The sequence below is a fragment of the Anguilla rostrata genome, chromosome 11 (genome assembly GCF_018555375.3).
Source record: "Anguilla rostrata isolate EN2019 chromosome 11, ASM1855537v3, whole genome shotgun sequence".
NCBI classification, from domain to species: domain Eukaryota; kingdom Metazoa; phylum Chordata; class Actinopteri; order Anguilliformes; family Anguillidae; genus Anguilla; species Anguilla rostrata.
In genome coordinates, this window is record NC_057943.1 from 4,357,170 (window position 1) to 4,384,467 (window position 27,298).

The following is a 27,298-nucleotide window of genomic DNA, read 5'->3' on the forward strand; positions in this document are numbered from 1 at the left end:
ATTTGATTGGACGTTTGTATAAGCACCAGCTACAGCCGTTGACTGCAAGTGTATCCTAAAGGTTTCACTGAGCTCAAGTACAGGAGTGAACCAGTGATGTTGATAGAGCTGTCAGAAAACTGAAACTAAGGCAATTGGTTGGAACAAAAACCAGCACGTGGAGTGGCCCTCCAGGACTGGAGTTGCACACCCCTACTATAGTTTCATCTGCAAAGACCACTTGTTTAGCCAGTGATCTTCATTTTTGGTACTGGCAGGCTGTAGGGTCTGCTGTTTTTTGTTTTCACCTTAATATCAGCAACCAATTCGGACCCAAGAAGCCAGGTTAGCTTCCTTAATTGATCAATTAAGTGTCGAGTAACAATAAAAACTAGCAGACCCTGCGGCCCACCAGGATCAGGACTGAAGATCTCTGGGTTAAGTAGCGGTGCTCAGTCGCGTGCCATGGAGGTCTGAGGGTATGCAGGTTTTCAATCCAGCCAATCACTTCACCTAATTTGTTGTAGTAAAATATATAGTTGTAAAAATGGGCTGATCTCCTAAATAATAATTTACTTGTTCACAAAATTATTGGATGAGCATAAATTATTTTCATTGAAATTCCTTGCACAAAAAAGTAGCAGCAAGGTAGAAGGCCAGAACCCTGCCTCTGTCATGCAGAAATAATTTATGAAGTTTTTTGTGGGGGATGTGTGTGTGTGCATTCCTGTTTTTAAATAGATTTCATTTAAATTTTCCTCTTGGAATATCTTGTGACTTCCATGAAATGTTGCCACAGCTCTCTTATTAAGCCAATTTGCTAATTTGCAGGAGATGGAGACTCAGATCCAGTCAAGTAAATTGCATTCCTAGCAAACTTCACACAAGACACGGCAGAATAGTAATGGAAGAAAACAGAAATGTACGGCATCAGCTAAATTTGCTGTGCTGTAAAAATAAAAAATAAAATTCCATTTTATGAGTTGATCTTGAGCATACAGAATCCTAAACATAACCCCATCATGGGGAAAATATTTCTGTATTTTTTCACGAGATCAACCAAAGAGAGGTAGCTATAAAAACTATTCCTCATTTTGATCGAATTAAGATGCAAACTGATGTTGTTAGAAACAGACATTTTGTCTCAATTCTGAAGAATTGTAGAGAATTTTAAGGTTTAACACCGGCACCTCCTGGCCACTTAGAGGCAGCACTAACACCTTTCAATTTGTTTTTCCCTGTGCATCACGAAAGAGCCTCCGGGTAGAACAAGATTATGAATGGCTGGTTGTTCTGTCAGCGGATCTGAGATCAGTTTGCTCACTTCGAATCTTAATACCAACGGTTTTGCATGCAATATTATTATGTTCCAGGTTCAGTCACTAGATTTTATAAACAGAGTTTGACACCTCGGGGTCACTATGATGTACTACATTTCCAGTTTTATTAACTCTTCGCTACTGTAGATTGACGTTAGAAAATTAGCTACGTTTCATACAGGTCAAGCCGCAAAAGTACGTCCGATGTTTTTTTCCCCCATTTGATATCAGAAACTTGAACAATATGCCTACTGTTACCCTTTTAGTTTCTGTGGTGTCGTAGTTTCGTGTCTATGGCCGAAGCGGCAATGGGTCGTCTATGTATATATGTCTATGGTTTCAGAGGTGAAAGTTCAGACAGTGATGAGTTGGCTTTGAAAACAGGAAGTAACAGTGTATCTAGAAGAAAGGGAAAAAGAAATATCATTTTGAGGTTTCGCAATCTAGCTCTCTTTTCTGGATAATCTGCTGTGTGCAACGAAAGTAAGTGGTAGTGAATTGATACAAATGGTCAATAAGTTCAACGCAAACGTTGTTTTAGCTAATCTTAACGAAGTAGCTAAAACTAAAATAGCCTGGATTGGTGTTTCAAAGGGGTGTGTTCTGTTACTTATAGCTTGTAGCACAAGGGTTTAGCTAGAACCCACAACTGATGTATTAACGATTAAATTACTTGCTATACCTGATTGTTTTAGAAATGGCTTGATGCTGTGCATGCATGTTAGCTTGTGACTAGCTAACTGAAAACGTTTAGATTTTAACATAGGTGCGTGTGTTATAGGAAGACTTTGCAATGCATAGCTAAAGCGTCAGCACGTTTTATCCTGACTGGCTAGCTAGCGTAGGTTACAAACCGAAGACATTAACGTTACACAGTATTATTATACGTTCAGTGGTGTTGGGGAAAATAAAATCTAAAAACAAGATCTGGGCACTGCTTGAATTAAGGAACTTTATAAGATAGATTCCTGGAAATATTAAACATCTTGGACAGTCTCGAGGACATTGCGTATTCATTTAGCACTTGCTTGCGGTGACTGGCTTAGATGGCTGGTTTGAAATTTCAGGAACATTATAAATATAATTAAACTGCGTTGTTATGCATATTATGCGTTCGGTGGTGTTGGAAACTAATATATTAGCCATGAACGAGATCCCGGACTCCTGGCTAAGTGACAAGTTAGATGACTGAAAACATTAACAGCTAGGACACTCATAAGGACATTGCGTATTCATTTAACATTCCTTCATAGGCGCAGTCAGTTCGTGGTTTCAGGAATATTGTAAATGTAATTCGGCCCAACTCCGCTGTGCGTTCGAGCATTCTTGCGCATGCAGTGTTTTAAACGTCAGCCATTCCTTGCAACTGCTGTTTTTCTTCAAATATTTACTTTGTAAATAAGACTGCTTAAAGCCGAAACATTGACTTATGCGGTTTTTTTTGCCGAATAAGTAATTTACAGTGGAAGATATGGGGCCTGGCACCAATCACATTTTTGCGTGTCTTTCTACAGCCTAGCTAGTTACATATCCCAGCGATGGCTGTGAATAGGCCTTCTCGCGCACCTAATGCAGCAAGTGAAGGTCTGAATTTTATCTCGCTTTAAATAAATTTATACCATTTTGCTTTCATCTTTTTTGCCTGTTGGTGACACAATAACAATTGTCATCCTGTCATGCAGGAATGATGATCTAACAGGCTAACAGGATCTTTCATGCGTCTTATCTGCGACCAAGGACTGTTTCTCTTCTAAGGAGAAAAGACTAAAGAAAGCATCCTGTGACCTTGTTGTAGGCTAGCCGATCTGCAGTGTTGTGGGCGCTGGTCAGCATGATCGCATCTGATATATTTAGAATGTGTACTGATTGGAAGTTTAAACGGGATTACTGACTCAGCATCGCGTTGCCACAGACGGTTGTCTCGTCCAGTTTATCGAGACTGGGTCCTGTGCATTGATTACTTTAAAACAGGGGTCTTAAACTTTTTTCTGATTCACTGACTGACTGACTCCACACCCAGGCGCAGAGGCGAAAACTCTACCACAAGTTAAAGGGTTTATCTGTTGAAATATTTCAGTCACACACATCGAAGTTGCGCTTTTATTTTCTTTATATACATATTTATTTTTTCCATTATATATCCCATCACGTTGTCACATGGTATTGATTGACAGTCCATGCCTACCTGTCACGTGTGATCGATTGTTTGCTCATCCCTATCCTGAACCTTTCATCTTGAGTCATTCTTTAGTTTTCACCCTGATGAAGACCCTGCGAGGTTGAAACCGGTTGGTTTAAAAAAAAAAAAAAAAAAACGTAATATCTGCAGATATAGCCTGTCGCTATATTAAAGGCTTTTAAAATATTTTCTTTCGCGCAACTGTGCCTGAAGTTTCTAGTAAGTCGGATTCTTGATATCTTTTCGGCTATTCCTCCAGCGACGCTGTAAGTACCCTACCTTTAGAGCTCCTTGGTTTGCGCTGCCTGGAGTTTATCTGCGTAAAATATTCTTTGGCAACACTCTACTTTTCCTATTGAGTCGTTATGTAGTCACTGCACATTAATTCTGGAGAAGGACCCCCTGCGGTACTTTGCATGGACGTCCAGCTGTCTGTGGACCCCTGTTGAAAACCCAGGTTTGAAGGGAAATAATCATCACGCACTCATGTGAAAGAAAGCATTACAGCAGTGTCCTTACTAAAATGATTAGTGTATTTCAGCATACATGGTTTTTTTTTTTTTTTTTTTTTGCCAGTATGCCAAATCAAAATGTGCTTTCAAGAGGCCTATAATGTTGAAAGTAATGACCTCAGATTCAGTTTTCATTCTCGTTTTTTTTTTTTTTTTTTTACTCTTTCAACATCATTTTCCTTCATTTTGCACCTCAGTCTGGATCGTCCAATCGCAGGCTTGGGTTTGTGGACTTTCCCATTTATAGCCTTTGTCAGATTGCCACGGATCAAAGTGCCTGACTGACCAAAGGGAGTTGTTCTGCCTGATTTACACCAGGAGCAAAGCGGACGCTGTGCGGCGCTATTTCCTTTTGGCGCCCATGACAAAGGATTAGATCGTTTGTAGAAGCCGCTCCGCGCGAGACCGCGGCTGGTATAAACGCGCTAAACCGCTCAGCTCCACTCCATCTCAGCCGTTACTCTACTGGTCTCCACGTCTGAAACGAAACGTTAACAAACAGCAGTCTCCGAAAAAAAGAAAGAAAAAGGACTGAATAGAAAAATAGCCAATGCAGTCAACTGACTGTCATACGCTTCATATGCAATGCAACTGTTGTCATAAGCAAATAATCTAAAACTCCATTTGGAAATGAAGCAAACAGTGACTAAAATCAATGTTTGCTTTCCACACAGCCAGAGACTCGACTGGAAAAAAAGCAAGTTTTAACAACCTGCTGTTCTCAGTATAGCAAATGAGCCTGGCCAAACTCAACAAGTGTCTGACGCCCCACCTTGAATTAATGAATAATAATAACGACACTAACAACACTAATAATTATTGTTAGTATTTTGAAAACCAGTTTTTCATGGCAGGATTGAGATATATGAGCTCTTTACTGAAGACCAGCGCTGCCCATCTCTGTTCCTGGAGGTCTACCGTTGTGCAGTTTTTCAGGGTTGGGGAGCCCTGCTCAAGACCTTTTTTAATCACTGCTTTTTGTGCGCCTCTGGGTTTGCACTTGCATACAAAAACCTAAAACTACCTAAAGCCTAAAAAACCTAATTTATAAAAACCTAATTCCACTGAGTTTATGCTGAATGCGGACTTAACTTTTAATGGTCCTGCCATCTTCATAAAATGAAGAGATGTGTTTTAATTTTATGAATCTGAAACAATACTAAAATAATAATAAATTAATTACTCAACTAAATCAAGAGAACTGACTTTCAGCAAGAAACAAGGTCAGACCTACACATCAAAACGATGAATATCCACCTTAAAATTTAGGTTCAGTATGTTTATGGAAAATTTGGTTATGCTTTCTATGTGGTAATATTACATGACTATTATATGACTTCATAAAATCATATAATATAAATATTATAATAATTATTATAATTTTATATTAATTTCCCCCTCCATCTCCATCCTGTGTGTTGGCTGGGCCAGTGTGTAGACTGCAGGAGCCTATTGGTCCAGTTCTTTGCTCTGCTCATGTTATGCTTGATGGTCTGGGACTGGGAGGGACGGTGGATTTTTTATTTTTTCTTCCACCTGGGGGGTATTTCACTTGGCCGGATTACTGAGTAAACTAGATAACTGGCACTGAGTGAAATCCAGAACCCACCCAAGTCTGGAACATAGGACTGAAGTAAAAAGAGCTGTTCTGGGTTTTACTCCGCTCAGTTACCCAAGTAACTCAGTAATCCTGCTTTGTGAAATCCTCCCCCCCCCCCTCCCCAAGTGTACAATGCAATGGCAGCTTTTTATATTAGGGCTTGACATGTGCATGTACCCCTCAGTACCAGAAGGTGGCACTGTTGCATCACTGTTACAGTCCCGTCAGCTGGAGTGCCGGTGAGGTGAGTTTTATATAGTGACCCCAGATGAGTTTGACTGGCCTGTGAGCAGCATGATGAATACTGACCTTGTGTCATAATCACTCATCTACAGCATGCCATATGACGCAGTGCTGGATGGGTGACCCATGGTACTATATTAAGTTTAATGTACAGAGTTTACTGTACCAAGTTTAGTGTACAGAGTTTTCTGTATAGAGTTTACTGTACAGAGTTTGCTGTATAGAGTTTACTGTACAGAGTTTGCTATATAGAGTTTACTGTGTGCCTCTTTGAACAGTGACTCGCTTTTTGTGGGCTTACAGCTGTTTTTTTTTTGCCAAATTCTGGCAATTTTTCATTTGTAAATCATCTTTGTGACTGTCTCTGTAAAAAAAAAAAAATTAAAAAAAATAAAAACATGCTGTACAAATAGAATTAAGTTGACCTGAACAAGGAGATGGTGCTATTCTCTTGGTAACTTGTATTGGTAATGTAGAACAGATACACAGCCTCTGTCTTGGACTGTTAAGCAAATAAAACATGGCTTGCATATGACATATTTGCCGTTGGTACAGCTTGGTTATTGGCCCCCGAAGCAGTGTCGGGTCATGCCCTTTGCTCAAGGTGCAAATGTCCCACCGCGAAACTGTATAATCACGGTTATGCGCCCAGTTCCCCAGCTGATTCTCTGTGTCTAAAGCAGATACACTATCACGCTCGAGAGATTGAGACCCTTCAGAAGCCTCGCTCGTGCCCCGTAAGGTCTGACCTGAGGTCATTGCGCAAGAACGGCGAATCGCGTCTTCACTTTTGGTTACTCATCTTTCAACATTGGGTTACTGGATGGAGGCTCTCTGTCAATGGATAACCTGCGAGATTGTGTTTATTAATGGTTACTGTAATGGTTAATAATGTCATTTTTTTATCATGGAAGGGTGGGGGGTGGTCTTACAGGCAGACTGGCCCTAATTCTGCATCGCACTATGTCTGTGCAGCTGATGGTACGTGGTACCATATAGGCCTACATGAAAAGTTGAAGTCTCAACCCCTCCTGCAATTTCACACGTTTTGATAGTGTATTAAATTAATTTTAAGGAGTACTGAATAGGCTTTTGCAGTGTTGGATGGTGGCTCTTTGGAATGGCGTTTTTGTCTTTTGCAAAGTGACGCGTACAATCGTGTGTAGGTAGGTACACGAAAGGCCTCTGTGGGTTTGGCCTGGTCTTTGAAGAGTAGGTTTTTTTTTTTTTTTTTTGGAATGTTTTCAAGTCAGTGTTCTAGAACTCCACTGCTTTCAGTTACCGGTAGTGATTGTGACGTCAGCATTAGAATGTTCGGGTACGAACGTTCCGATCACGCATTTGTGATGTAGCAGTTTAAGGGGTTAAGCCAGTCGTGTGAGTCCGTGAGGGCAGGAGTGGGTGAGCCCTGCGTCACTGTACTCTGCCTTCTCCCTGACAGAGCCCCTCACGGTCAGCATGAGTCTCCAGTGGACGGCCGTGGCCACCTTCCTGTACGCCGAAGTGTTCGCCGTACTGCTGCTCTGCGTGCCCTTCATCTCCCCCCAGAGGTAAGGCCACGCCCCCCCCCCCCGCAGCCCCGCCCAGCCCATCCACAGGCCACACCCCCAAACCCCTCCCCCCTCATCCCGCTCACCCTTCGCGGCACGGCATTAGAAAGTGAAAGATAATCGGTTGAATGGATTACAGTTTGTGTTTTTGTTGAGGGCCTTTTTTTTTTTTTTTTTAAGCGACAGGTAAGGCGTTAAAAATAGAAAGCTGGAACGTGGAACACGCTGCTCCGTTTGCTGTGGCAAAGCTAGCGGAACGCTTGACGATTATGGTGTAGGCTGATATAAATCAGCCCCGAGCTGTGCTGTCTAAAAATATGGCCGCATTTATCACTGATGCTCGCAATCGGCAATGCAGTATATCCAGCTGTGGGAAGGATGATTATAAACACAGGGCTGTGCATTAATGATGCTCCACTCATCTGACACTGGAGCCCTGAGTCTTTCAGGAATGTTCCTTGCAGTTCTTTGCACGGTTTTTTTTTTTTTTTTTGGGGGGGGGGGGGGTACCTGCGTTGTCACGGCAACGGGACCGTTTCCTTTCTCTTTTTTTTGTCAGATGGAGCAAGATCTTCAAGTCTCGCTTGGTGACGGCCATCAGGACGTACGGAAACACCTTCTTCATGGTTGCCATGGGGATCCTGGTCTTCCTGCTGATTGGTGAGAGCGGGCCCCCTGTTGCGTGGGCTTGCGTTTGCGTGTTAGCGCTGAGCATCGTCTCCGCTCCTGCGCTGTGCACTCTTAATGTGTGCTAATAAACCTCCACGGTCCTGCAAGTCAGGACAGGCGCGCACCTGTGAGCACAAAGGCTAATGGTGCAGTGCGATGCTGCGGGTGTGCAGGTAACACCCCCCCCCCCCCCGACAAAATGCTGCAGTGTGTGGAGATGCTTCCCCTGCACAGCAAAATGACCCCCCCATTCCCTCCTGGGCCTACCCTGTGTGTGTGTGTGTGTGTGTGTGTGTGTGTGTGTGTGTGCCTGCGTCTGTGCGTGTGCGTGCGTCTGTGCGTGTGCGTGTGCGTGTGCGTGTCTGTGCGTGTGCGTGTGCGTGTGCGTGTGCGGTTGCTGTGCGTGTGCGTGTCTGTGTCTGTGTCTGTGTCTGTGTCTGTGTCTGTGTCTGTGTCTGTGTGTGTGTCTGTGTCTGTGTCTGTGTCTGTGTATCTGAGCCTCTGTGCTCCTGTGCAGATGCGGTCAGGGAGGTGAGGAAGTACAGTGTGACGGACACAGTGGACCTGAACAACAACCCCTCAGCCGTGGAGCACATTCACATGAAGCTGTTCAGAGCCCAGAGGAACGAGTACATCGCAGGCTTCGCCCTGCTGCTCTGCCTGTGAGTGACTGCTGCCTCATCCTCCTCCCTCCTCTGTCCTGCCTCCTCCCTCCTCCCTCCTCTGTCCTGCCTCCTCCCTCCTCCTTCCTCTGTCCTGCCTCCTCCCTCCTCCCTCCTCTGTCCTGCCTCCTCCCTTCTCCCTCCTCCCTCCTCTGTGCTCCCTCCTCTGTCCTCTCTCCTGTCTCCTCTGTCTTCCCTTCGCTGTCCTCTCTCCTGCCTCCTCTGTCCTCTCTCCTGCCTCCTCTGTCTTCCCTCCTCTGTCTCACTGTCCTCCCTGCTGCCTCCTCCCTCCTCTGTCCTCCCTACTGCCTCCTCTCTCCTCCATCCTCCTCCCTCCTCCCTGCTCCTCCGGCCTCGTGGCCAGTTGTGGGTGGTTACATAACAGCAGGGCGAGGCACGGCGGGTGGGCGGGCGGGGGTCATGATTCCTGACACCGTTCTTACGTGTCAGTGCGTGAGTAACGGTCACAGGACCGCAGCAGTGGATGCCAGTCAAACGTCTGACAGGTGCTCTTCCTCTCTCTGCGCTTGGCCAGGCATGGGGGGGGGGTGTATCTGATTCCCGGGGGGGGCCCCCGCTACTGTAAATCACCCGCTTCCAGGAGGACAGCCCCACTTCATCCGCAGTTAAATTAATTTATTTATTATTATTTCGTCTTCTCTAAATTTGGCAGGCCCAACTGTGTTCACAGCACATTCTGAGATTGCTTAATGTTGCTCTGCGGCTTCGTGGAAGCGCTGGCTAACGTGCGCGGCCTCCAGAATGGCGGTAGCCAGCTGCCGCTTCAGCTGTGCGCTCGCTGCGGCGGCGGCGCTACGCACACAGGTGGCGCTAACAGGCTGCGGGCACCTGTTTGACCATGACGGCCTTCTGCGGTGTGAAGAGGCGGGGTATCCACCCTGCCCTGGGTGATGCTGTGTTGGCTTCATCCCACAATTTAACATAGTCATGGTTAGCATTGGGCTGGTTAGCATGGGCTCGGTTAGCAATGGCCTGGTTAGCATGGGCCCGGTTAGCAATGGCCTGGTTAGCATTGGGCTGGTTAGCATGGGCCCGGTTAGCATTGGCCTGGTTAGCATTGGGCTGGTTAGCATGGGCCCGGTTAGCATTGGCTTGGTTAGCATTGGGCTGGTTAGCATGGGCCCGGTTAGCACTGGCCCGGTTAGCATTGGCCTGGTTAGCATCGGCCTGGTTAGCATCAGCTCGCTTAGCATCGGCCCGCTTGGCATGGGTTGCTTGGCATTGACGCGGTTAGCACTGGCCCGGTTAGCACTGGCGCGATTAGGGTTTTGTGACCCAGATTATTCTGGATATAATTTTATTTTTTTTGGTCACCTGGAACATACTGGAAAGCTGCATTAATGTAATGAGTGGATTTCACAGGGACTGTGGAAAGACAGCGTGCAGCCACCCCCCCCGCCCCCCCAGGCCAGCGTAAGGGTGTAGCAGGCTCTAGGTGTGTGTCCTGCCTGCTTGCGTTCTCCAAACAGGGACCCTGGCGTATTCCTCTCAATGGCCCTTTATTAATAGCTTGCAGGGTGGCTACTATAGCCGCGTGCGCTACCACTGTCCCCAACCCCACCTCCCCCCCCTCCCCCCTTGCCAAGTTCGGGGTGCAGGGGGACAGCTGCGCGTTAGCGGGCCTGGCTGACATGTGATCGGGGGCGCTGGTAACGGACGGTTATATTTAACGCGGGGGGGGATGCCACAGAGGTGGCTGTGTTCCTCCGGGCTCTGGTTACAGGCCCGCGGTGTGCTTCTGCACGGTGACACGCCCGCGCTGACTGATTGCCTCATGCGCTCGCGCTGCTTCGCGGTGTGGGCGCCACGCCCGAAAACACCCGGCTCCTTTTCGGCCACCCGCCAACGAAAGACCCCATGGAACCCCCTCCCCCGTACGGAACCAGGAGTTCTTGCAGAGGGTGGGGGGAGGGGGGGAGGGGGGCAGCGGGAGCGGGAGCAGTCCCGGGTCCAGCACACCGCTCCCCCGAAATGACCCGAGTGAGTCACCACACAGGCACGCGTGAGCCCTGTCGCCCGCTGTCCCTTGCAGCTGTGCGGGGGGGGTCACACTCGCCCCCAGCAGGCCCCTGGCTCCTCAGCCGGTCACATGACCTGTCACTCCTAGCTCTCCGTTCTGTCTATAGGACTGCATTTAAAAACATGTTGTTTTTTTTTTTTGTTGCTAAAACCGTGTTGTTCTGTCATGAATGACTGAACCGTCCGAACACGTCCGGCTGTGGTTTCGAGCGGTCGCTCTGCCGTTAATGGCAAAGCGAGCGTAAGACCGGGATGCGTGTTTGTTTCTGGGTGAGCACACTGCGTACAGCACACAGGAGAACGTCAGGACTCGAGTTGGGTAATATTCTAGCGAAACGATTGCAATATTCAGTTTAATGTTTAATGTTCCCCCTGACGCCCTGTCCTGCGATACTTCCTGACGTGTGCCCGGCCAGCATTCGTCGCCGCGTCGGACGCGTTCGACGAAAACAGCGTGTCCTTCCTGGCAGTGTTTGCGCGAAACGTACCCTCCTCGCTGCTGTCCGGTACATCTGACGCGTGCCTCTTGTTTTTCGAGAAGTAAGTGTGATTCCGGCTGCGAGTACACACGTGTGATTTATCTTTTTTGGCGGCCGCTCCCTGTCCCGTCCCGTCCTGTCCCGTCCAGTCGCAGCCCTGGCCTGAGAAGGGAGAAAGGGCGGGTGTTCGAGTTCTGGGAAGAGGGGTGTGCTCTCCCTCGCTGCGCTGGCCTGTAACCGAAGCTCTGCTTCCCCGAACCTTCCCGCTCTTTTTGGCCGGGGTACAGGGGCCTGAGGAGCTCTGTGTTCTTTGGGGGTGGGGGGGGGGGTAGCGGTCGCACCCCTGGTGGTGCAGGGGGTCTTCGAGGCCCCCTCCGAGGCCTTTGGTAAACACCACTACAGCGCAGGTCTGCCGCCAGCTGTTGCCAAAAAAAACCTTTGGCGTCCCGATGATGTAACCGGAGATTAGAGATTTTTTTGTTGCGCACTGTAACTCAAAACGGTTGTTCGGTGCTTTACCCAGGGAATGCATACGGAGCTGTAATCGATGTGGGCTGTCTGTAACTGAGCTTGCAGGGACGGCGTATGATGTGTATGTTGTGAGCTATATGTGTGGAAAGTGGCATTGATTTGTTATGATAACTGTCAGAGTGGCCTTGCAGTTCTGTTCGAAGAGGGCAATGAAGTTGAAAGGAGGAGGTGACAAAGCAGTGGTTGACCCATGAGTCCTGACCTCCTCCCCCCCCCCCACCCCCCCCAGGCTGCTGAGGCGCCTGGCCACCCTCCTGTCCCAGCAGGCCACCATGATCGCGTCCAACGAGGCCTTCAGGAAGCAGGCGGAGGGCGCCAGCGACGCCGCCAAGAGGTACATGGAGGAGAACGAGAAGCTGCAGGAGGTGAGGGCCCGGGGCGAGGGGCGGGGGGGGTGGGGGGTAGGGGGGGCGGAGGTTTGGAGGGCGGAGGGCGGAGGGCGGAGGGCGAGTGCAGGGGCCAGGGCGAAGGTGGGGGGCGGAGTTTCGCTCCGCTCAGCAACCACTGCCTTCTAAAAACCATCTCGACATAGGGCGACATAGCTCAGGAGGTAAGAGCGATTGTCTGGCAGTCGGAGGGTTGCCGGTTCAAACCCCGCCCTGGGCATGTCGAAGTGTCCTTGAGCAAGACACCTAACCCCTAACTGCTCTGGCGAATGAGAGGCATCAATTGTAAAGCGCTTTGGATAAAAGCGCTATATAAATGCAGTCCATTTACCATTTACCATCTCTTTCACACCAACCCTCCCATCAGGGTTCCTGCAGAGTTCTGCAGGTCTGAGGCCATTTTAACTCTTCTTCATAGACCGAAAGGCCTCGCGCTCAAATGCAATGGGCTTCTACTTTACGCGTTCTGTGAAGGGATTACTGCATGAAGGTATTACTGTATGAAGGGATTAGTGTATGAAGGGGTTACTGTATGAAGGGATTACAGCATGAAGGGATTACTGTGTGAAGGGATTACTGTATGAAGGGATTACTGTATGAAGGGATTACAGCATGAAGGGATTACTATATGAAGGGATTGCTGTATGAAGGGATTAGTGTATGAAGGGATTACTGCATGAAGGGATTACTGCATGAAGGGATTACTGCATGAAGGGATTACTGTATGGAGGGATTACTGTATGAAGGGATTACTGTATGAAGGGATTACTGTATGAAGGGATTAGTGTATGAAGGGATTACTGTATGAAGGATTACTGTATGAAGGGATTACTGTATGAAGGGGTTACTGTATGAAGGGGTTACTGTATGAAGGGATTACTGCATGAAGGGATTACTGTATGAAGGGATTACTATATGAAGGGGTTACTGTATGAAGGGGTTACTGTATGAAGGGATTACTGTATGAAGGGGTTACTGTATGAAGGGATTACTGTATGAAGGGATTACTGCAGCTTCACGCGTGTGCTCGATAGCGTGTACGCGTGTAACTCCCGACACCAGCCAACTGCACATGTCTAGCGTGCGAATTTGAGATTCTCTCCTCCACCATGCCTACGTTATGCTGCTGTGTTCGGGTCGGGTCAGAATGGCCGATGCTGTGTACCGAATCCTTCGAGTGAACAAGTGGACTTTGGATGGTGGATTTTGTAAATGTTGAATGGTAATTAAGTTTTAGAACGAATGATTATGGGAAGGACTATATAGTCCAGCGACTAAACAGATGTTTTTATTCAGCGAATAGCCTTTGTCTTTCTGCAGAAGTGTTCGGGTGGAACTTTAGTCATTCTGACTAATGTTTAAATGATATCTTCACCAATAATGATTTTAAAAAAAACAGTAGAGCTGGGTTGTTGCTATGGAACAAGGCTGAGCATTCTTAAGTTTGACATTAACAAACAAACTATGGCCGCTGGCTGGACTGCCCTGTTGTGAGGAACAGTGGTGCCTAGCTACACATGCCTTTGTGCTCTCTCACGGGTTGGCGGGGGACGTTTCCGTGGTTACGAAGGGCCCCGTGACTACAGTTGGGCTTTCCACATTGGGGAAAAAAAGTGATCTATATATAAGTGTATTTATTTACACTCAGTTATTCGAAAGTCTACTTGAGTTCTTGAATAATATTGGCAGGATACTGAGGATTAATACGACAGTGGCACCGGTATTTGGCAATGCATTGTGGGTCTTTATTGTGGTTGGTTTTATAGTGACCATCAAGTTGATTCAGAATCCACTGACTGGTTGGTATTAGTTGATTGGTGGGCCGTTAGTAGTTTGTGCAGTTGCAGTTTCTGTATAGATGGTACTGATTTGTGCCGGACCTCATCCTGTTAAGCAGGTTGTCTAACACTAACCCTAACTGTGGAGAGCCACTGGGTGTTCAGGTTTACCTTCCTCAGCACCTGATTGCTCAGGTAAAATGGTAGATTACCAAGGTTAGCTCTCCTCACCTGGTTTCTTGGGTCTGAAATGGTTCTGGTTGTTGATTTAGAGGTGAAAGACCTAAACCGGTACCCCCTGTGGCTCTTTAGCCCATGAGTCTGGGAACCCCGATGGGTACCTCAAACTAGTCAAGGAACCCTTTGTCATCACAGAAAAACGTAGACGTCTTTCTGACCGGTGTTCTGAAAGGAACTCATAAATCGGTAGGCTGAAACCTTCATGAATAACGAGAGGTTTTATTTGCTGCAGCGTATTGATCCAGGCCGCTGGTGACGGAATACGCGTTGGCGAGCTCTGCTCAGTCTATTCTTGGCCACGTGTCACATGACCTGCGAGAGAGCGGTCCTGACTCAGGCTCGAGTGGTTCTTGAGTCGCCGTAAATACCACGAGGCCTCCGGCCGCCGTAGTCTGGTTGTGTGCTCTGAAGACGTAAACGTTGATCCGTCTTCCGTTACCTGGGTCCTCCAGTCCTTACGCCTGCTCCCCGAAGCCCGGGACTGGTTAACTGCACTCGAGCGATGGCTGTCCAAACCGGCATCGATTCCCTGCACGATCTCGTGTGCCTGCTGACCGGGATGGCCATCGATCTGCAGCCACACAAATTAGCGCAGTTTTTCTGAGGAAGACGGAGCTGGTGACCGGCCCTCGGCTTCACAGTGAGAAATATCAGGGCTCGTGTCAAAATCAATATCTGAACTGTCTGATGTCACAGGGCGAGATTCTCCTGGGGGTTGGAAAAAAAAGACAAAAAAAAAAAACAGATTAAAAAAAAATTGTTTTTTTGGTTCGGCCTCATCGCCACGGTGATTTTCCAACCGTAAGGCCAAATATTTATAAAACCCTTGTCCAGTGGCAAACTTTGGTCATGAAGTCTGATCTGTCAGTGACTGCGTAAATTTGCACGCGATTTAATTTTGGATGTTTAATCAACGTTGTGAGAGGCAAAGTCTGAGTGTGCTCTAGCTGTGCTCTTCTAGTGCTCTTTCTGGGCAGAAAAATACAAGTTGTGTGTGCCTTGTAGAAAAGTTGCAGGCAAGCACATTTCACGGTGTCTGCTGGGATCTTGGATAAGGGAAAATCGTTCTCTGCCTAACAGTTGCTGTATAAACTTCTTTGTTTCTTAAGTAGGCTAAGGTATTTGTCTGGTTACAGAACACTCCCTCCGGAAAATCACACACCAACTGTCCCAGATACAACGACCGTGTGAATTCCTGGAGGAAAACCACAATTTTGTTCTTCTCTGAAAGGCGAACACTCAGACGTTCCCCTTTAAAAAAAAAAAAAAAAAAAAAAGAAATAAAAAGATTTTGCTGACGGCATCTTTACTTTGTGCTGTTGCGAGTTCATGTCCATGTTCTGGTTGAGTTCCTCAGGACGTCTGCAGCCCTAAGGCAGTTTCATATCACTCTGGATGACCTCGGATGAGTCACACTGAACTACTTGGACGCGGTGCAGTGCTAAGTGTCACGTAGTAGTCAGGGTTGCCAGAGCGAGGAGATTCCCTCCAAAAAGCTGAGTTTTGGGGGGGAAAAAAATAGGAAGAAGTTCTCATTTTCAAAATCTATTTGAATCACTGGTTGACCGGCAGTTGTGAAAGGGGTATATCAACTGCATTTCAGTTCAATGTATTTGATTTGAGTAGTTTCAATCGATCACACGCAATTAGGTCAGGTTTGGCCAGGGTTGTTTCCCATTGTGTGGAATAGCGGAATTCCCATTTCCATTCTCCCAAGTGGCTGTGCGCTTGTCACGCTCACGTTCGTTTTCTGTTTGTACGTCTTGAATGAAACTGCTGTGTGAGTGTGCAATACCATGAAAAAAACCCTCAGAATGTGTGCTTTTAAGGAAATGTTTGTATCAAAGCATTACATTACATTCATTTGGCAGACGCTTTTATCCAAAGCGACGTACAAAAAGTGCATTTCATGATCGTAGACAACTGCTGAACACGGGTTCAGTAAGGTACAATTACTTATTTTGTACAGCTATTTCTAGCCGAGAACAATGAACACTATCCTGGTCTAACATCTGCAAAGCCAAATGTGTTTAAACACCATTTCAGGAGCACATTTGGTTAAATTCATGTTGTTAACGCAGTAAGTTTCTTTGAAACGAGACCCTCCCTGTTGCTGGGAAAATGCAGTGAGTTCATGAATTTCAGAGCCCACTGTCATTTTCTGGAATTTGAGCTTTGGGTCCCAAGCCCTTCCGCACATCTGGCTAACAGTAGGCAACGGTCCACCTCTCATCTAAACGCCATTATTTCCATATGTGACACGCTGGGCCCCCCAGCTCTCCGAGCACGCCAGAGAGCTGCGAAGCGGATTCTTCGCTTTCTTCTTTGCAGTCCTGCGTGCGTGCCTGTGTGCCTGCGTGCGTGCCTATGTGCCTGCGTACGCGTGTGTGCTTATGTGTGCACACGCCTACATGCATGCTTTATTTGGAAGTGAAGATTTGTCCAAACCAACAGCAATTGTCTCGTGAATGACCTGTGATTTAGAGGCGTCTCTCTGCTCCCGTTAAAAGTCCTGCAGAGATGCGAGTAACAGGTGTGTGTGCAGATCAAACCCAACCCGGCTCTCCGTGTGTACCTGCAGGAGCCAGAGCTGATAGCGGTGTCACTTCTGGCTGGCTCAGGTGTTTGCTTGTTCAGCCACTTCCATTGCCTTCATAATGCAGTACATGTCATTAAAGGTGTTTTTTACTACAGTACGTGCCAGACCTCACATCATTCGCAAGTTTATGGCCTGGCAAAGAGTTGACTGAGTTCTTGCCTTCATTGTAAAGTGCTGTTGTAGTCATTTGGGCTAGTGCCAAATGCTTCTTTTCAGTTGTTTGTCGTGATGTAATAATGAAGGCTTTTTAAAGTAGTTCTGCCATTTCATCTATAGTACCTTGGATACGTGGAAGCAAAATACATTTTTCCATCAGCTTCTGTAACGTCAGCTGTTCTTGGTTACGTTTGCCGGTACCCTTACCCAAAGAGCACCTGGATCCGCCCAAACTTGTTGATTCCAACTTGCATCCTTGTTTGATATTCTGGCTGTCCAACCCTTTTAAGTAAGCGTGTGTGTATAAAAACAAATACAAATGCTTTCATTAATGCCAGTCAAACTTATTTCATAACTTAATTGCAATCCTTAGAGTAGACCCGAAATAATGCTTCTCCAGCCGAACTGCATGAACTAATGACCATAGCCAACATCTCGTGCTGTGAGACAATAATATATAATATGTATATGTTCTTATTTATGTTTTTTGTAATTGTGTTAAGTCACATGCAGTAATCTCACTGCTCAGGAACATTTGGAAGTGGTTTAGTGAGGACACGTATTCAGACTTGCTGTCAGCATACAGCTGCAGCATATGTAAGTAGGGTACAGGCCCAACATGTAGTCAGTCCAAGTTCAGGGAGCAATACCAGATAAAGCGCAGTTGCCACGGTTACTGGTGACCTTACAGATAGTGTGAAGTGCTGAGGTCATAGTTCGGTCCCACGATAAGAAGGTGATATCAGGTGAAGTTTGCAGGTTGCGATTCTGGCAGTGATTCCTAAAGTAAGGCACCTGCTTGGGTAATGGCACCATTGCGGCTCAGTTCTTGAGCCGTGGGGCTCAACCTGTGTTTGCAGGTGCTTTCTGTGTGAGCTGCTGGACCTCTCTGAAACAGAACAGCAGCTTATTCTAAAATGCATCCTGGTTATTCTGGCTGTCCAGCCCTTATAATTGGCATATATATTTAAAAAAAAAAAAAAAAAAAAAGGAAAAACAAAAACAGTTGGACGTTTTCCTGCTTTCCTTAAAGCCAGATAGACATATTTGATGTTTAACTTTCAATCACTAAAGTAGATCTGAAATTTGAAACTTTTCCACTCTGTTGCCAGGCTACATGGAACCGATGACAATGCCCGAAATGTTGCGCTTTGATACAGTAATATGTTGTTTTTTTTTCTAATGATAATGTTAAGACTTGTATATATTGTGTTAACACATGCAGTCATCTCGCGCATCAGAGCATAGCAGTATATACAAGCAGTGTATAGGCATATATTAGCAATATATGTAGTCAATCCGGGTTCAGGGAACAGTGCAAGATAAAGCGCAGTTGCCACGGTTACTGGTGACCTTACAGATAGCGCGGAGGGCTGAGGTCATGGTTAAGTCCCCGTGATAAGAGGGAGGTAGTATCGGGTGAAGTTTGCCGGTTGCGATGATGGCAGTGATTCCAAAAGTACAAGACTCGGCGTGCAGTGTGGCAAGTGGATGCTGTGGTTTTGCATGTACTTTAGACTTTGACTTAGGATAACTCAGTACTTCGGGACTGCGCTGTTAGTAGCTAGGGTCATCACATTTACTAGCATATATTTAAAAATATACTGCTTATCGAATCAGTTCCATGATCATTCTTAGGAGGACGCGTATTGCCACAGTTATTACTTCATCACGTGCTGCTGCGGCTGGTCATAGTTAACGGATAAATTAGAAGTGGGTTTGCGTCTGCTCGTATCTGCATGGCATGTGATGTAAAACTACAAAAAGCGAATATCCTCATGTTGGGGCATTTAACCTGATTTGATTATTCTCAGTTGGTCTGTGGGGAGTGCCTTTTTCTTTTATGCTTTTTTTTCATAATATTTTGCAAAGGCCATGGATGTTTTAAGCAAACAGGTTTATATTTTTTCAGTGATAGAAGGATTCCTTTGCATCAGGCTATGTTCTATCTGTTGAAACATATAATGGTAACAGGCTGGTAAAAAAACACCCATTGTGGAAATAGGAGGAAATAAGCGAAGACTCGTTGTGGTCTTGATTTCGCAAACCCATCGACAGATACATTTTGGACATGTTTATTTGCCATCGTTCACCGTGAATTGCAGTTTCAGTTTAGTGGAATTACTAATTGCATTTAAGAGACATTCACGGGTTCCGCAGCGCGCTGCCAGCGAATTGAGGGGAAAGAAAAGAAAAGAAAGAAAGAAAAAAATTTGGATTCCCAAACCGCAGTGGGCTGCGCTCGCTCGTTTGACTGGTGACTCAGAGCCTCGTGGACACGGCGGGTCATCGGTGAGTCCGGCTCACAGGAATGTCCCCTCCCTCTCCCCGTAGAAACTGAGGGATGCCGGCATCGACGTTCCCGAGGTCGGGAAGAAGCCCGGAGCCAGCCTGGAGGAGGAGAACAAGACGCTGAAGACCGAGGTGAAGAAGCTGAAGGACGAGCTCGACGCCACCAAAAAAGGTGAACTTTAACCCCCACTCCCCGTGAGCTGTTTCAAGGCCTGTTAAAAAGACGAGCGTGGGACCTGAGTTTCAGGGCTGACTGTTTAGAGCCGGGGGGTGGGGGGGGTCCTGTCTTACCCGAAAAGGGCCGGTGTGTGGGTGCAGGGGTTTTCGTTTTGGCCCAGCACTACCACACCTGATTCAATGAATTTGCTAATCATGGTCTTCAATCAAGCCGTGCACCTGGGACGTGCATTACAATCAAACACAGGTGACCAAGTGTCCCATGAGGACATCTGAAGCCAATATGAAAAGATTTAGAATCTTACATAATAAAAAAAAATAAAAAAAATACTAAAATGGACAATCTTGGTGACAACCGGATTCCTTGTTAGTCCGCTGCTAGTCTCAATGCGGCATTTGTATCCCCTGAACGATGGTCCAGCAGCACTGCAGCTGCAGTTCCCTCCCTGCCCTGCTTTTGAGCCACTCTGTGTGAAATGTCTGACACAAATAGGACATTTTATGTAAGTAATAAGCCATGCAATGTTAACGCAGCTATTTCTGGCAAACTGCGTGCTACCGTTCCTCCTAGCTGTGTGTGTGTGTGTGTGTGTGTGTGTGTGTGTGTGTGCGTGCGTGCATGCGTGTGTGAGCGTGTGTGTGTGTGTGTGCATGTGTTTGTACTCGTATGTGTGTGTGTGTGTGTGCGTGCATGTGTTTGTACTCGTGTGTGTGATGCGTGTGTGCGTGTGTGTGCATATGTGCGTGTCTGTGTGCGCCTGTCTGCCTCTGTAACTGTCTTTCTGTCTGTCTGTCTGTCTGTAGTCCTGCACAAGTCTGACAGTGATGTGAAGGCCATGAGGAAACAGGCGGAGAACCTGACGGTGGAGTACGACCGTCTGCTGGATGAGCACGCCAAACTGCAGGTCAGACCCCCACTACAGCCGCGCACACAACTCACACTGTACACAACACTTACACTGCACTTACACTGTAAACAACACTTACACTGTACACAACACTTACACTGCACTTACACTGTAAACAACACTTACACTGCACTTACAACTCTCAGCACTTACACAACACTTACACTGTACTTACACTGTAAACAACACTTACACTGTACACAACACTTTCACTGCACTTACACTGTACACAACACTTACACTGCACTTACACTGTACACAACACTTACACTGCACTTACAACTCTCAGCACTTACACAACACTTACACTGTACTTACACTGTAAACAACACTTACACTGTACTTACACTGTACACAACACTTACACTGTACTTACAACTCTCAGCACTTACACAACACTTACACTGTACTTACACTGTAAACAACACTTATGCTGCACTTACACTGTAAACAACACTTACACTGTACTTACACTGTAAACAACTCTTACACTGTACACAACACTTACACTGTACTTACAACTCTCAGCACTTACACTGTACTTACACTGTAAACAACACTTACACTGTACTTACAACTCTCAGCACTTACACAACACTTACACTGTACTTACACTGTAAACAACACTTATGCTGCACTTACACTGTAAACAACACTTACACTGTACTTACACTGTAAACAACTCTTACACTGTACACAACACTTACACTGCACGTACACTGTAAACAACACTTACACTGTACTTACACTGTAAACCACACTTGCACTGTAAACAACAGCTATACTGTACTTACAACTCTCAGCACTTACACTGTAAACAACACTTACACTGTACTTTCAACTCTCAACACTTACACTGTAAACAACACTTATACTGTACTTACACTGTAAACAACACTTACACTGTACTTACAACTCTCAGCACTTACACTGTAAACAATACTTACACTGTACTTACACCTCTCAGCACTTGCACTGTAAACAACACTTATACTGTACTTACACTGTAAACAACACTTACACTGTACTTACAACTCTCAGCACTTACACTGTAAACAATACTTACACTGTACTTACACCTCTCAGCACTTGCACTGTAAACAACACTTATACTGTACTTACACTGTAAACAACACTTACATTGTACTTACTATGCAAACACAACTCTGGAATCTTAAATCAGATCAATTCAAATTTATTAATAAAGCATGTTTAAATACAACCCACATTGACCAAAGTGCGGTACGGACAGGTAAAATCACAAAGTAAGAACAAATCACAGAATAAAAACAGAAACACAGAGTAAAAATCACAGAGTAAAAAGCATCAAAACACACGTATAGGCCCAAATCTACAAATCACAGGCATAGGCACACTGAAATCACATCAGGAAGATCCGAACGCTACAGAATAGAAGCATGTTTTCAGCCTGGACTTGAAGGAATCAATGGAGGGGACAGATCTAATTGAGTGGGGGATGCAGTGTACTTAGACTGTACATTACATTACATTACTGGCATCTTATCCAGGTCGACTTACACAACTTTTACATAACATTTACACTGCATCCATTTGTACAGCAGCATATATACTGACGCAATGCAGGTTAAGCTCCTTGCTCACGGGTACAACCCGGGACTCGAAGCGCAAATTTTTGGTTTTTCTTCACCAAAAAATAAATAAATAAATAAATAAAAGGTTGCAATGGAAAATATTTTTATTGATGTGTATACTAGGATTTTTAGGATTTTATTAGGATCCCCGTTATCTGATGCAGAACATCAGCTACACTGAAGCGTCAGCTAAACTATTTACAATGAAGCTGGATAAACTCTGGACATTTCTGGATACTCGCACACGCGAGTGTGAGGGTGTGATCCAAAAACGCTGCGGGCCACTCTCTGGTCACGTGTGCCAATAGGGTGAAGCGGTGTCTTGTTGGGGGTTCAGTAGGTTGGTTTTGGGCGTGCGGAGTCCGAACGGCCGATGATGTGGACTTGGAGCTTCAGCTGATTACACGCGATTACGGCAGTGTGTGTGTTTGCCGAGTATCTCCGTGATTCGGCTATCTGTCAGCCCCGAAAAGGGGACGGTGAATACGTACCTGTCAGGTGAGGTAGCCTGCGCCTTCCCATGGTGCAGTGCAACTAGACAAGCGCCCCCCCCCACCCCCTTGAACAGTTTATCATAACCACATCCGCAGGGTTGTGGATTTTTATGCCGAATTCAGTCTGCCAACTGACAGGTTTTTCCGTACTCTAGTCATTTTGGGGTTATGTTGCTTTACTTCATGTTGGTTTAGTGTGGCTTCTTGGTTCGTATTGCAAATGTGAGGTTTTTGTTTTTTTGTTTTCCTGCCGATAGCTCATGTGGGTTGTTCATAGAACTAAATTTGCCAATATTCAAAAGCACCTCTTGGTGTCTTCGGCATTTCTAAGAGGTCTTTTTTTTGGGGGGGGGGGGAATTGGATGTCCCGAAAAAACCAAAGTGCAGGCGGTGGCTTTAAATCCCCTTAAGTGAATGAAATACGTGGGACAGACAAATCATGCTAGGGTGCCCTTTCTGTCAGGTTGCGGGTGGGGTGGGGGGTGGGGGGGGGGGATCTTCATGACGGAACCTTTGGAAGCCGAACATTCCGTGCCCTTTGAAAGGGAATATTGCGCGCTATTTCAACTATTTCTCGGAACGGCGGGTGTTGTGTTTCTAGCGCTCAGCACACGCCGTGTGCAGCGGGCCGGGTGTGGTGTTCCCGCGTGTCCCGTACCGGGGTGGGGGTGGTGCGGGGGGCCCGGGCTGAGACGCCAGACGATGTTGTGTTGTGGTTCTCCTGGCTTTTTACGCTCACGTGTTTTTGTGAGAGCCTGCCTTGGTCCTTGAACCACCTGATTGGCCGGTCAGGATGATGGCCGGTCTGGTGTCGGGCCTGTATTGGTCTGCCGGTGAACGTGAAGCCGGTCAGTTTGCGCGTGTGCTGTACTCAGCCTTGCCGCCACCAGGGGAAATCTCTTTGTTTCAGTGTCGCACTCCGATTATGATGTTTCCCATCGGCGGCCATTTTGTAGTGCAATATTTGGATGATGACATTATGTCCCCATGGCAGAGTCGAAAGAACACAAACTTTTATGAGTAGCACTGTTTAGCATTTTAAAAGCCTCTGAAGGTTTAGGAACTAACGTACATTACCTTAGAGAATCCTTGGGACTAGCGAAATCCACATTTATTTATTTTTTTGTTCCTCTCTCTCCAGGCGAGCGTGGACGACAGTACGAGGGAGAAGAAGACAGACTGAGGCGGGAAAGCGCATCGTTCTCTGACCCCGAGTTCTCCACAGCGATCGCCTACCTGCACCTGCACAAGCCTGGATCCCCAATGCACACGCTCATTCCTGATTGGTGCCTTTCGGGAGAAGCCCCTCTTCCCATTGGCTCTGACCCATCATGCACACTTTCCCATTGGCTCGAACCCATTATGCATATTTTCCATTTGGGGGTGTAGGATGTGTAGGGTAAATCACCCTTCCCTTACAAGTTTGTCACCTTTTGTTTCCCAAGTTGTCAAACTTGCAAGGTATTCAAAAAGAAATTCAGAAATACTATTGTCTCTCGGCTCATGTTTGACTAGAAGCAGAATTCTGCAGTTGAGCGGAATTTTCGTCCATCTGCTTCGAAATTGGGAGAGGTTCTTTATTCGGTATCTTGACCAATTGTGTGTAATTGACTTTTCGTTCTTTTTTTTTTTGTTCTGTTTATGAGTATAAACCGCGGTTATTTTTTAAGTGTGACCACACAGGGACCATAGTTGACCCTCTCCCCTACTCATCTCATGACCGGAGATGATGTCATGGTCCAGTTTTAATGTACGAGTTTGCTGAACCTGAGTCATGTGATCCAGTGCATGCAGAATTGACCACTGGGAGCCACTGCATTCATTCTGACCGGTGAGGAACACTGTACGTAGAACATTTGTCTTGTGGTTTGTGTGTGACTGCTGAACATCTTGAAATGATGGGCATTGATCTGTGTAATTTGTTATTTTGTCACCATCAGGGTGCTCATCAGAAGAAAAGAAAATAGTCCAGGTTCAGCATTGTAATGTACTGTAGAGAATGTTAGCTTCTTACAGTGGGAGCGATGGGGGGGGGGGGCATTTGCAGATATTTCTGGTTCATGCCCTTGGTGGGGTGGTTGAATGCTTATTTGTTATGTTTTTGGTTTGCTTTTGAGTTATTCCACACTGAAAGCCACACTTTGTTTTTTTTTGTTTTTTTTTTTTGGTTCTGTCGTCTTGTGTATATTGGAAAAAATATATATCTTGGACGTGACATACAGTCATTTTGACGTTTTCCTATTGAGTACCAGAAAATTGAGAATATCAGAGTATGAAATTAATTGCTCCGTTAAAATGATTTGACTGACTGACTTAATGAAATTGTTCTAAGTGGTTGCCTCTGTGTAACAGTACTACTTAAAAGTGGTTGACATCAGTTCCTCATTATTAGTGAAATAATTGATACAGCTGGGTTTATAATGCGGCGAGAAGCTCGTGTTCGCCGTGCTGAAATTCATCCGCTCTCCCGTCCCTTGTTCGAGGCCCCGATTGTACTCTTGAAACCAAAGCTCGTTTTGTGCGTCCGTTCGAACCGGGTTTGTACCGGTTACCTCTGGTTTGAAACCTCTGCGCCTGCGTAATCCAATACGGGCCGTGGGGCGCACTGTAAATCAGAATTTTAATCACCGCGCCTGGATAAGGAAACTCAACACGAGCGCCGGTCTCGGTGTCTGACATTTCAAAACAATTGCTGGTTCCAGCTGGCAGGCTAAGTTCTGAAATGTAACCGACTCCAATCGAATGTTTACTTTGTGCCGATAAGCCAGCTATTACGTTTTGAGATTCACTGCATGTCAAATAAATAAATAAAAACGTGGTGTATTTAACCCGGGATATCAAAAAAGTGAATTTGAGTTGAGTGAATTTGTTGCCTAACATTACAATAAGCGCTTCCTTTGCGGACGCGGCGGCGGGGGTGGGGGGGGGGGGGGGGGGGCGGGGGGGGGTGGCTGGTTATGTCGGTATTTCTGTGCTTAGAAACGCACCGAAGCGAAAGTACGCTTTCCAGGCTGACACACAACGACCGGAGGACGGCTCTGAAATCCGATAGCCCCTTAGCTTCCCCAGGTGGTATCGCAGAGTGTTTTATGTACATACCCGAATGGGGCGGCTTGCAGGGAGCGTGTGCAGTTGAGGAGCAGCAGCGAGCGCGCAGAAGACCTTGTACAGGCAAAACTCTCCTGGAGTTCCGGAGTGGGGTCGAGGGGGTTGGCGTTACTCCTCCTCCTAGATCCAGATCGAAACGCGGAGCACTGTAGGGGACTGAGGGATTTCCATTGGGATTTAGGGAAGCTGCCTTGAAGAAGGCAAGCTTGGGCCTGGCCTGGCTGACCCTGGTCTGATTTGAGTGCTGTGGATTTAGTGAAGTAATTTTTCATTGTAGCACCTGGTTACAAAAAAGAAAAAAGTAAAAATAAATGACAGCAATCCCCCCCCCCCCCCCTCAGTCCTGCCATATCTGCTGCACCTGTGATCTTTTGAATTTTTTCGTAATTAAAATGCAGCGATATACCAGAACTGGGGAATTGGCCAACACCCATTTTTTTTCCTAAACCACTTGAGTCAAGAGTGGACCCTTTCAATGAAAGATTCTGATTGGCTAAATCAAGACGCTAAAGGCAACATCTGTTAAACCAAGGTTCGACCGTTTTGTAGCATTGCTTTGGTATACTGTGTGTTTACTTTTGGTGCCCCTTTAGAAATGTAATTTCTTTACTTTATGTACTTTACTTTTTATTTGCTTTTCCTCCTGGTCGTGCTCCAGTGTTCACGCTAATCGTATATATGGTTGAATAGAATCAATGGCTATCGTACACTCTTATCGTAGTGTTTGATGACCTTTCACCCCTGGGTCATCATTCACATAAAACAAACTCCTGTCATTTTTTTTTTTTTTTTTTTTTTTTTGTGGTGAGGGTAAAATTCCAACTTGGGGAGTTGCCGGAAAAAGATAACGGGGGAGCATCTGGATTGGGCTTATCTCTGCTGTCTATCTTCTCACGCGAGTTTGTCAAAAGGAAATGAATAAAGCGAACGTAAGCGAATGTATTTTCATTGCTTTCCCTCCCCGGACTTCTCCCAAGTTTTTATCCGTGACACAGCCCGGATGTGAGCGGCAGGGGCTTGATCCGTTTCGAGTTTTCATTCCTTCAACTTCTGGCCTTAATTACTGGATTAGCCGTCTGACATTTACACCATCGCCTGACATTTTAGCTGCATTTCTTGATAGGCGCATAATTGACAGTTCATGTCCCGATATGAAACATTTTCCTGTGATCTGATCTGTAAGTGAACCAGTGTTGGTGTGCACGGCTCAATTGGCTCATTTAGCCAGGGTAACTGGTGGGAACAAAAACCCACACACACACAAACACACCCCGCCCTTCAGAACCAGAATAACCCACCCCTGACGGGACTGTGAAACATGATTTTCCTTTAATTTCCTTTCCTTCACAAATCTCTTTCTCTTTCTTTATCAAATGTTTCATCAAATAGTTTCTGAATGATCCAAAATTATTTAATAAGTTGGACAACTTTTAAGTACACTACGTTCAGAGAAAATCTAGTTCATCCAGTGTACTCAACTAGCGTACTCATTAGTAGGCAAGTAAGTTTATTCAGACATGGTCTTTCTCCTAAACTGGATTAAAAACAAGACCAGCGTGCCGTGCGGCATTCTTGGACCAGTGCTTGGTCATCTCTGGTACAGATCGGGTGTTAGTTAATGTGTAGTCCTTACGGCTCCATGAATGTTTTCTCTTATTACACCTCGGCCATTCCACAAACGGTCTACGTCACTGGTTCCCAACCTCGGTCCTGGGGGACCAGTGTGCGTGTGCTCTTTTCATTCCAACCACAGTTGCAGTCATAGAATTTTTAACAAGCTGTTA

At 46.1% G+C, this 27,298-nt stretch overlaps 1 protein-coding gene across 2 annotated transcripts; it reads left to right on the forward strand.

Annotated features, from left to right (window-relative positions):
* Positions 1-1,649: 1,649 nt before the first annotated feature.
* bcap31 (B cell receptor associated protein 31) lies at positions 1,650-26,452 on the forward strand. Of its 2 annotated transcripts, none has more exons than XM_064300608.1 (8): positions 1,650-1,781; positions 7,276-7,382; positions 7,942-8,042; positions 8,569-8,713; positions 11,993-12,128; positions 19,257-19,386; positions 20,196-20,296; positions 23,548-26,452. In XM_064300608.1, the coding sequence occupies exons 2-8, from the start codon at positions 7,291-7,293 to the stop codon at positions 23,587-23,589; spliced, it is 747 nt and encodes a 248-aa protein (XP_064156678.1). In that variant the 5' UTR covers positions 1,650-1,781; positions 7,276-7,290; the 3' UTR covers positions 23,590-26,452. The 2 variants fall into 2 exon arrangements, with proteins under 2 accessions (XP_064156678.1, XP_064156677.1); XM_064300607.1 differs by lacking the exon at positions 1,650-1,781 and adding an exon at positions 3,552-3,743 and having other exon boundaries at positions 7,274-7,382.
* The last annotated feature ends 846 nt before the right edge of the window (positions 26,453-27,298 follow it).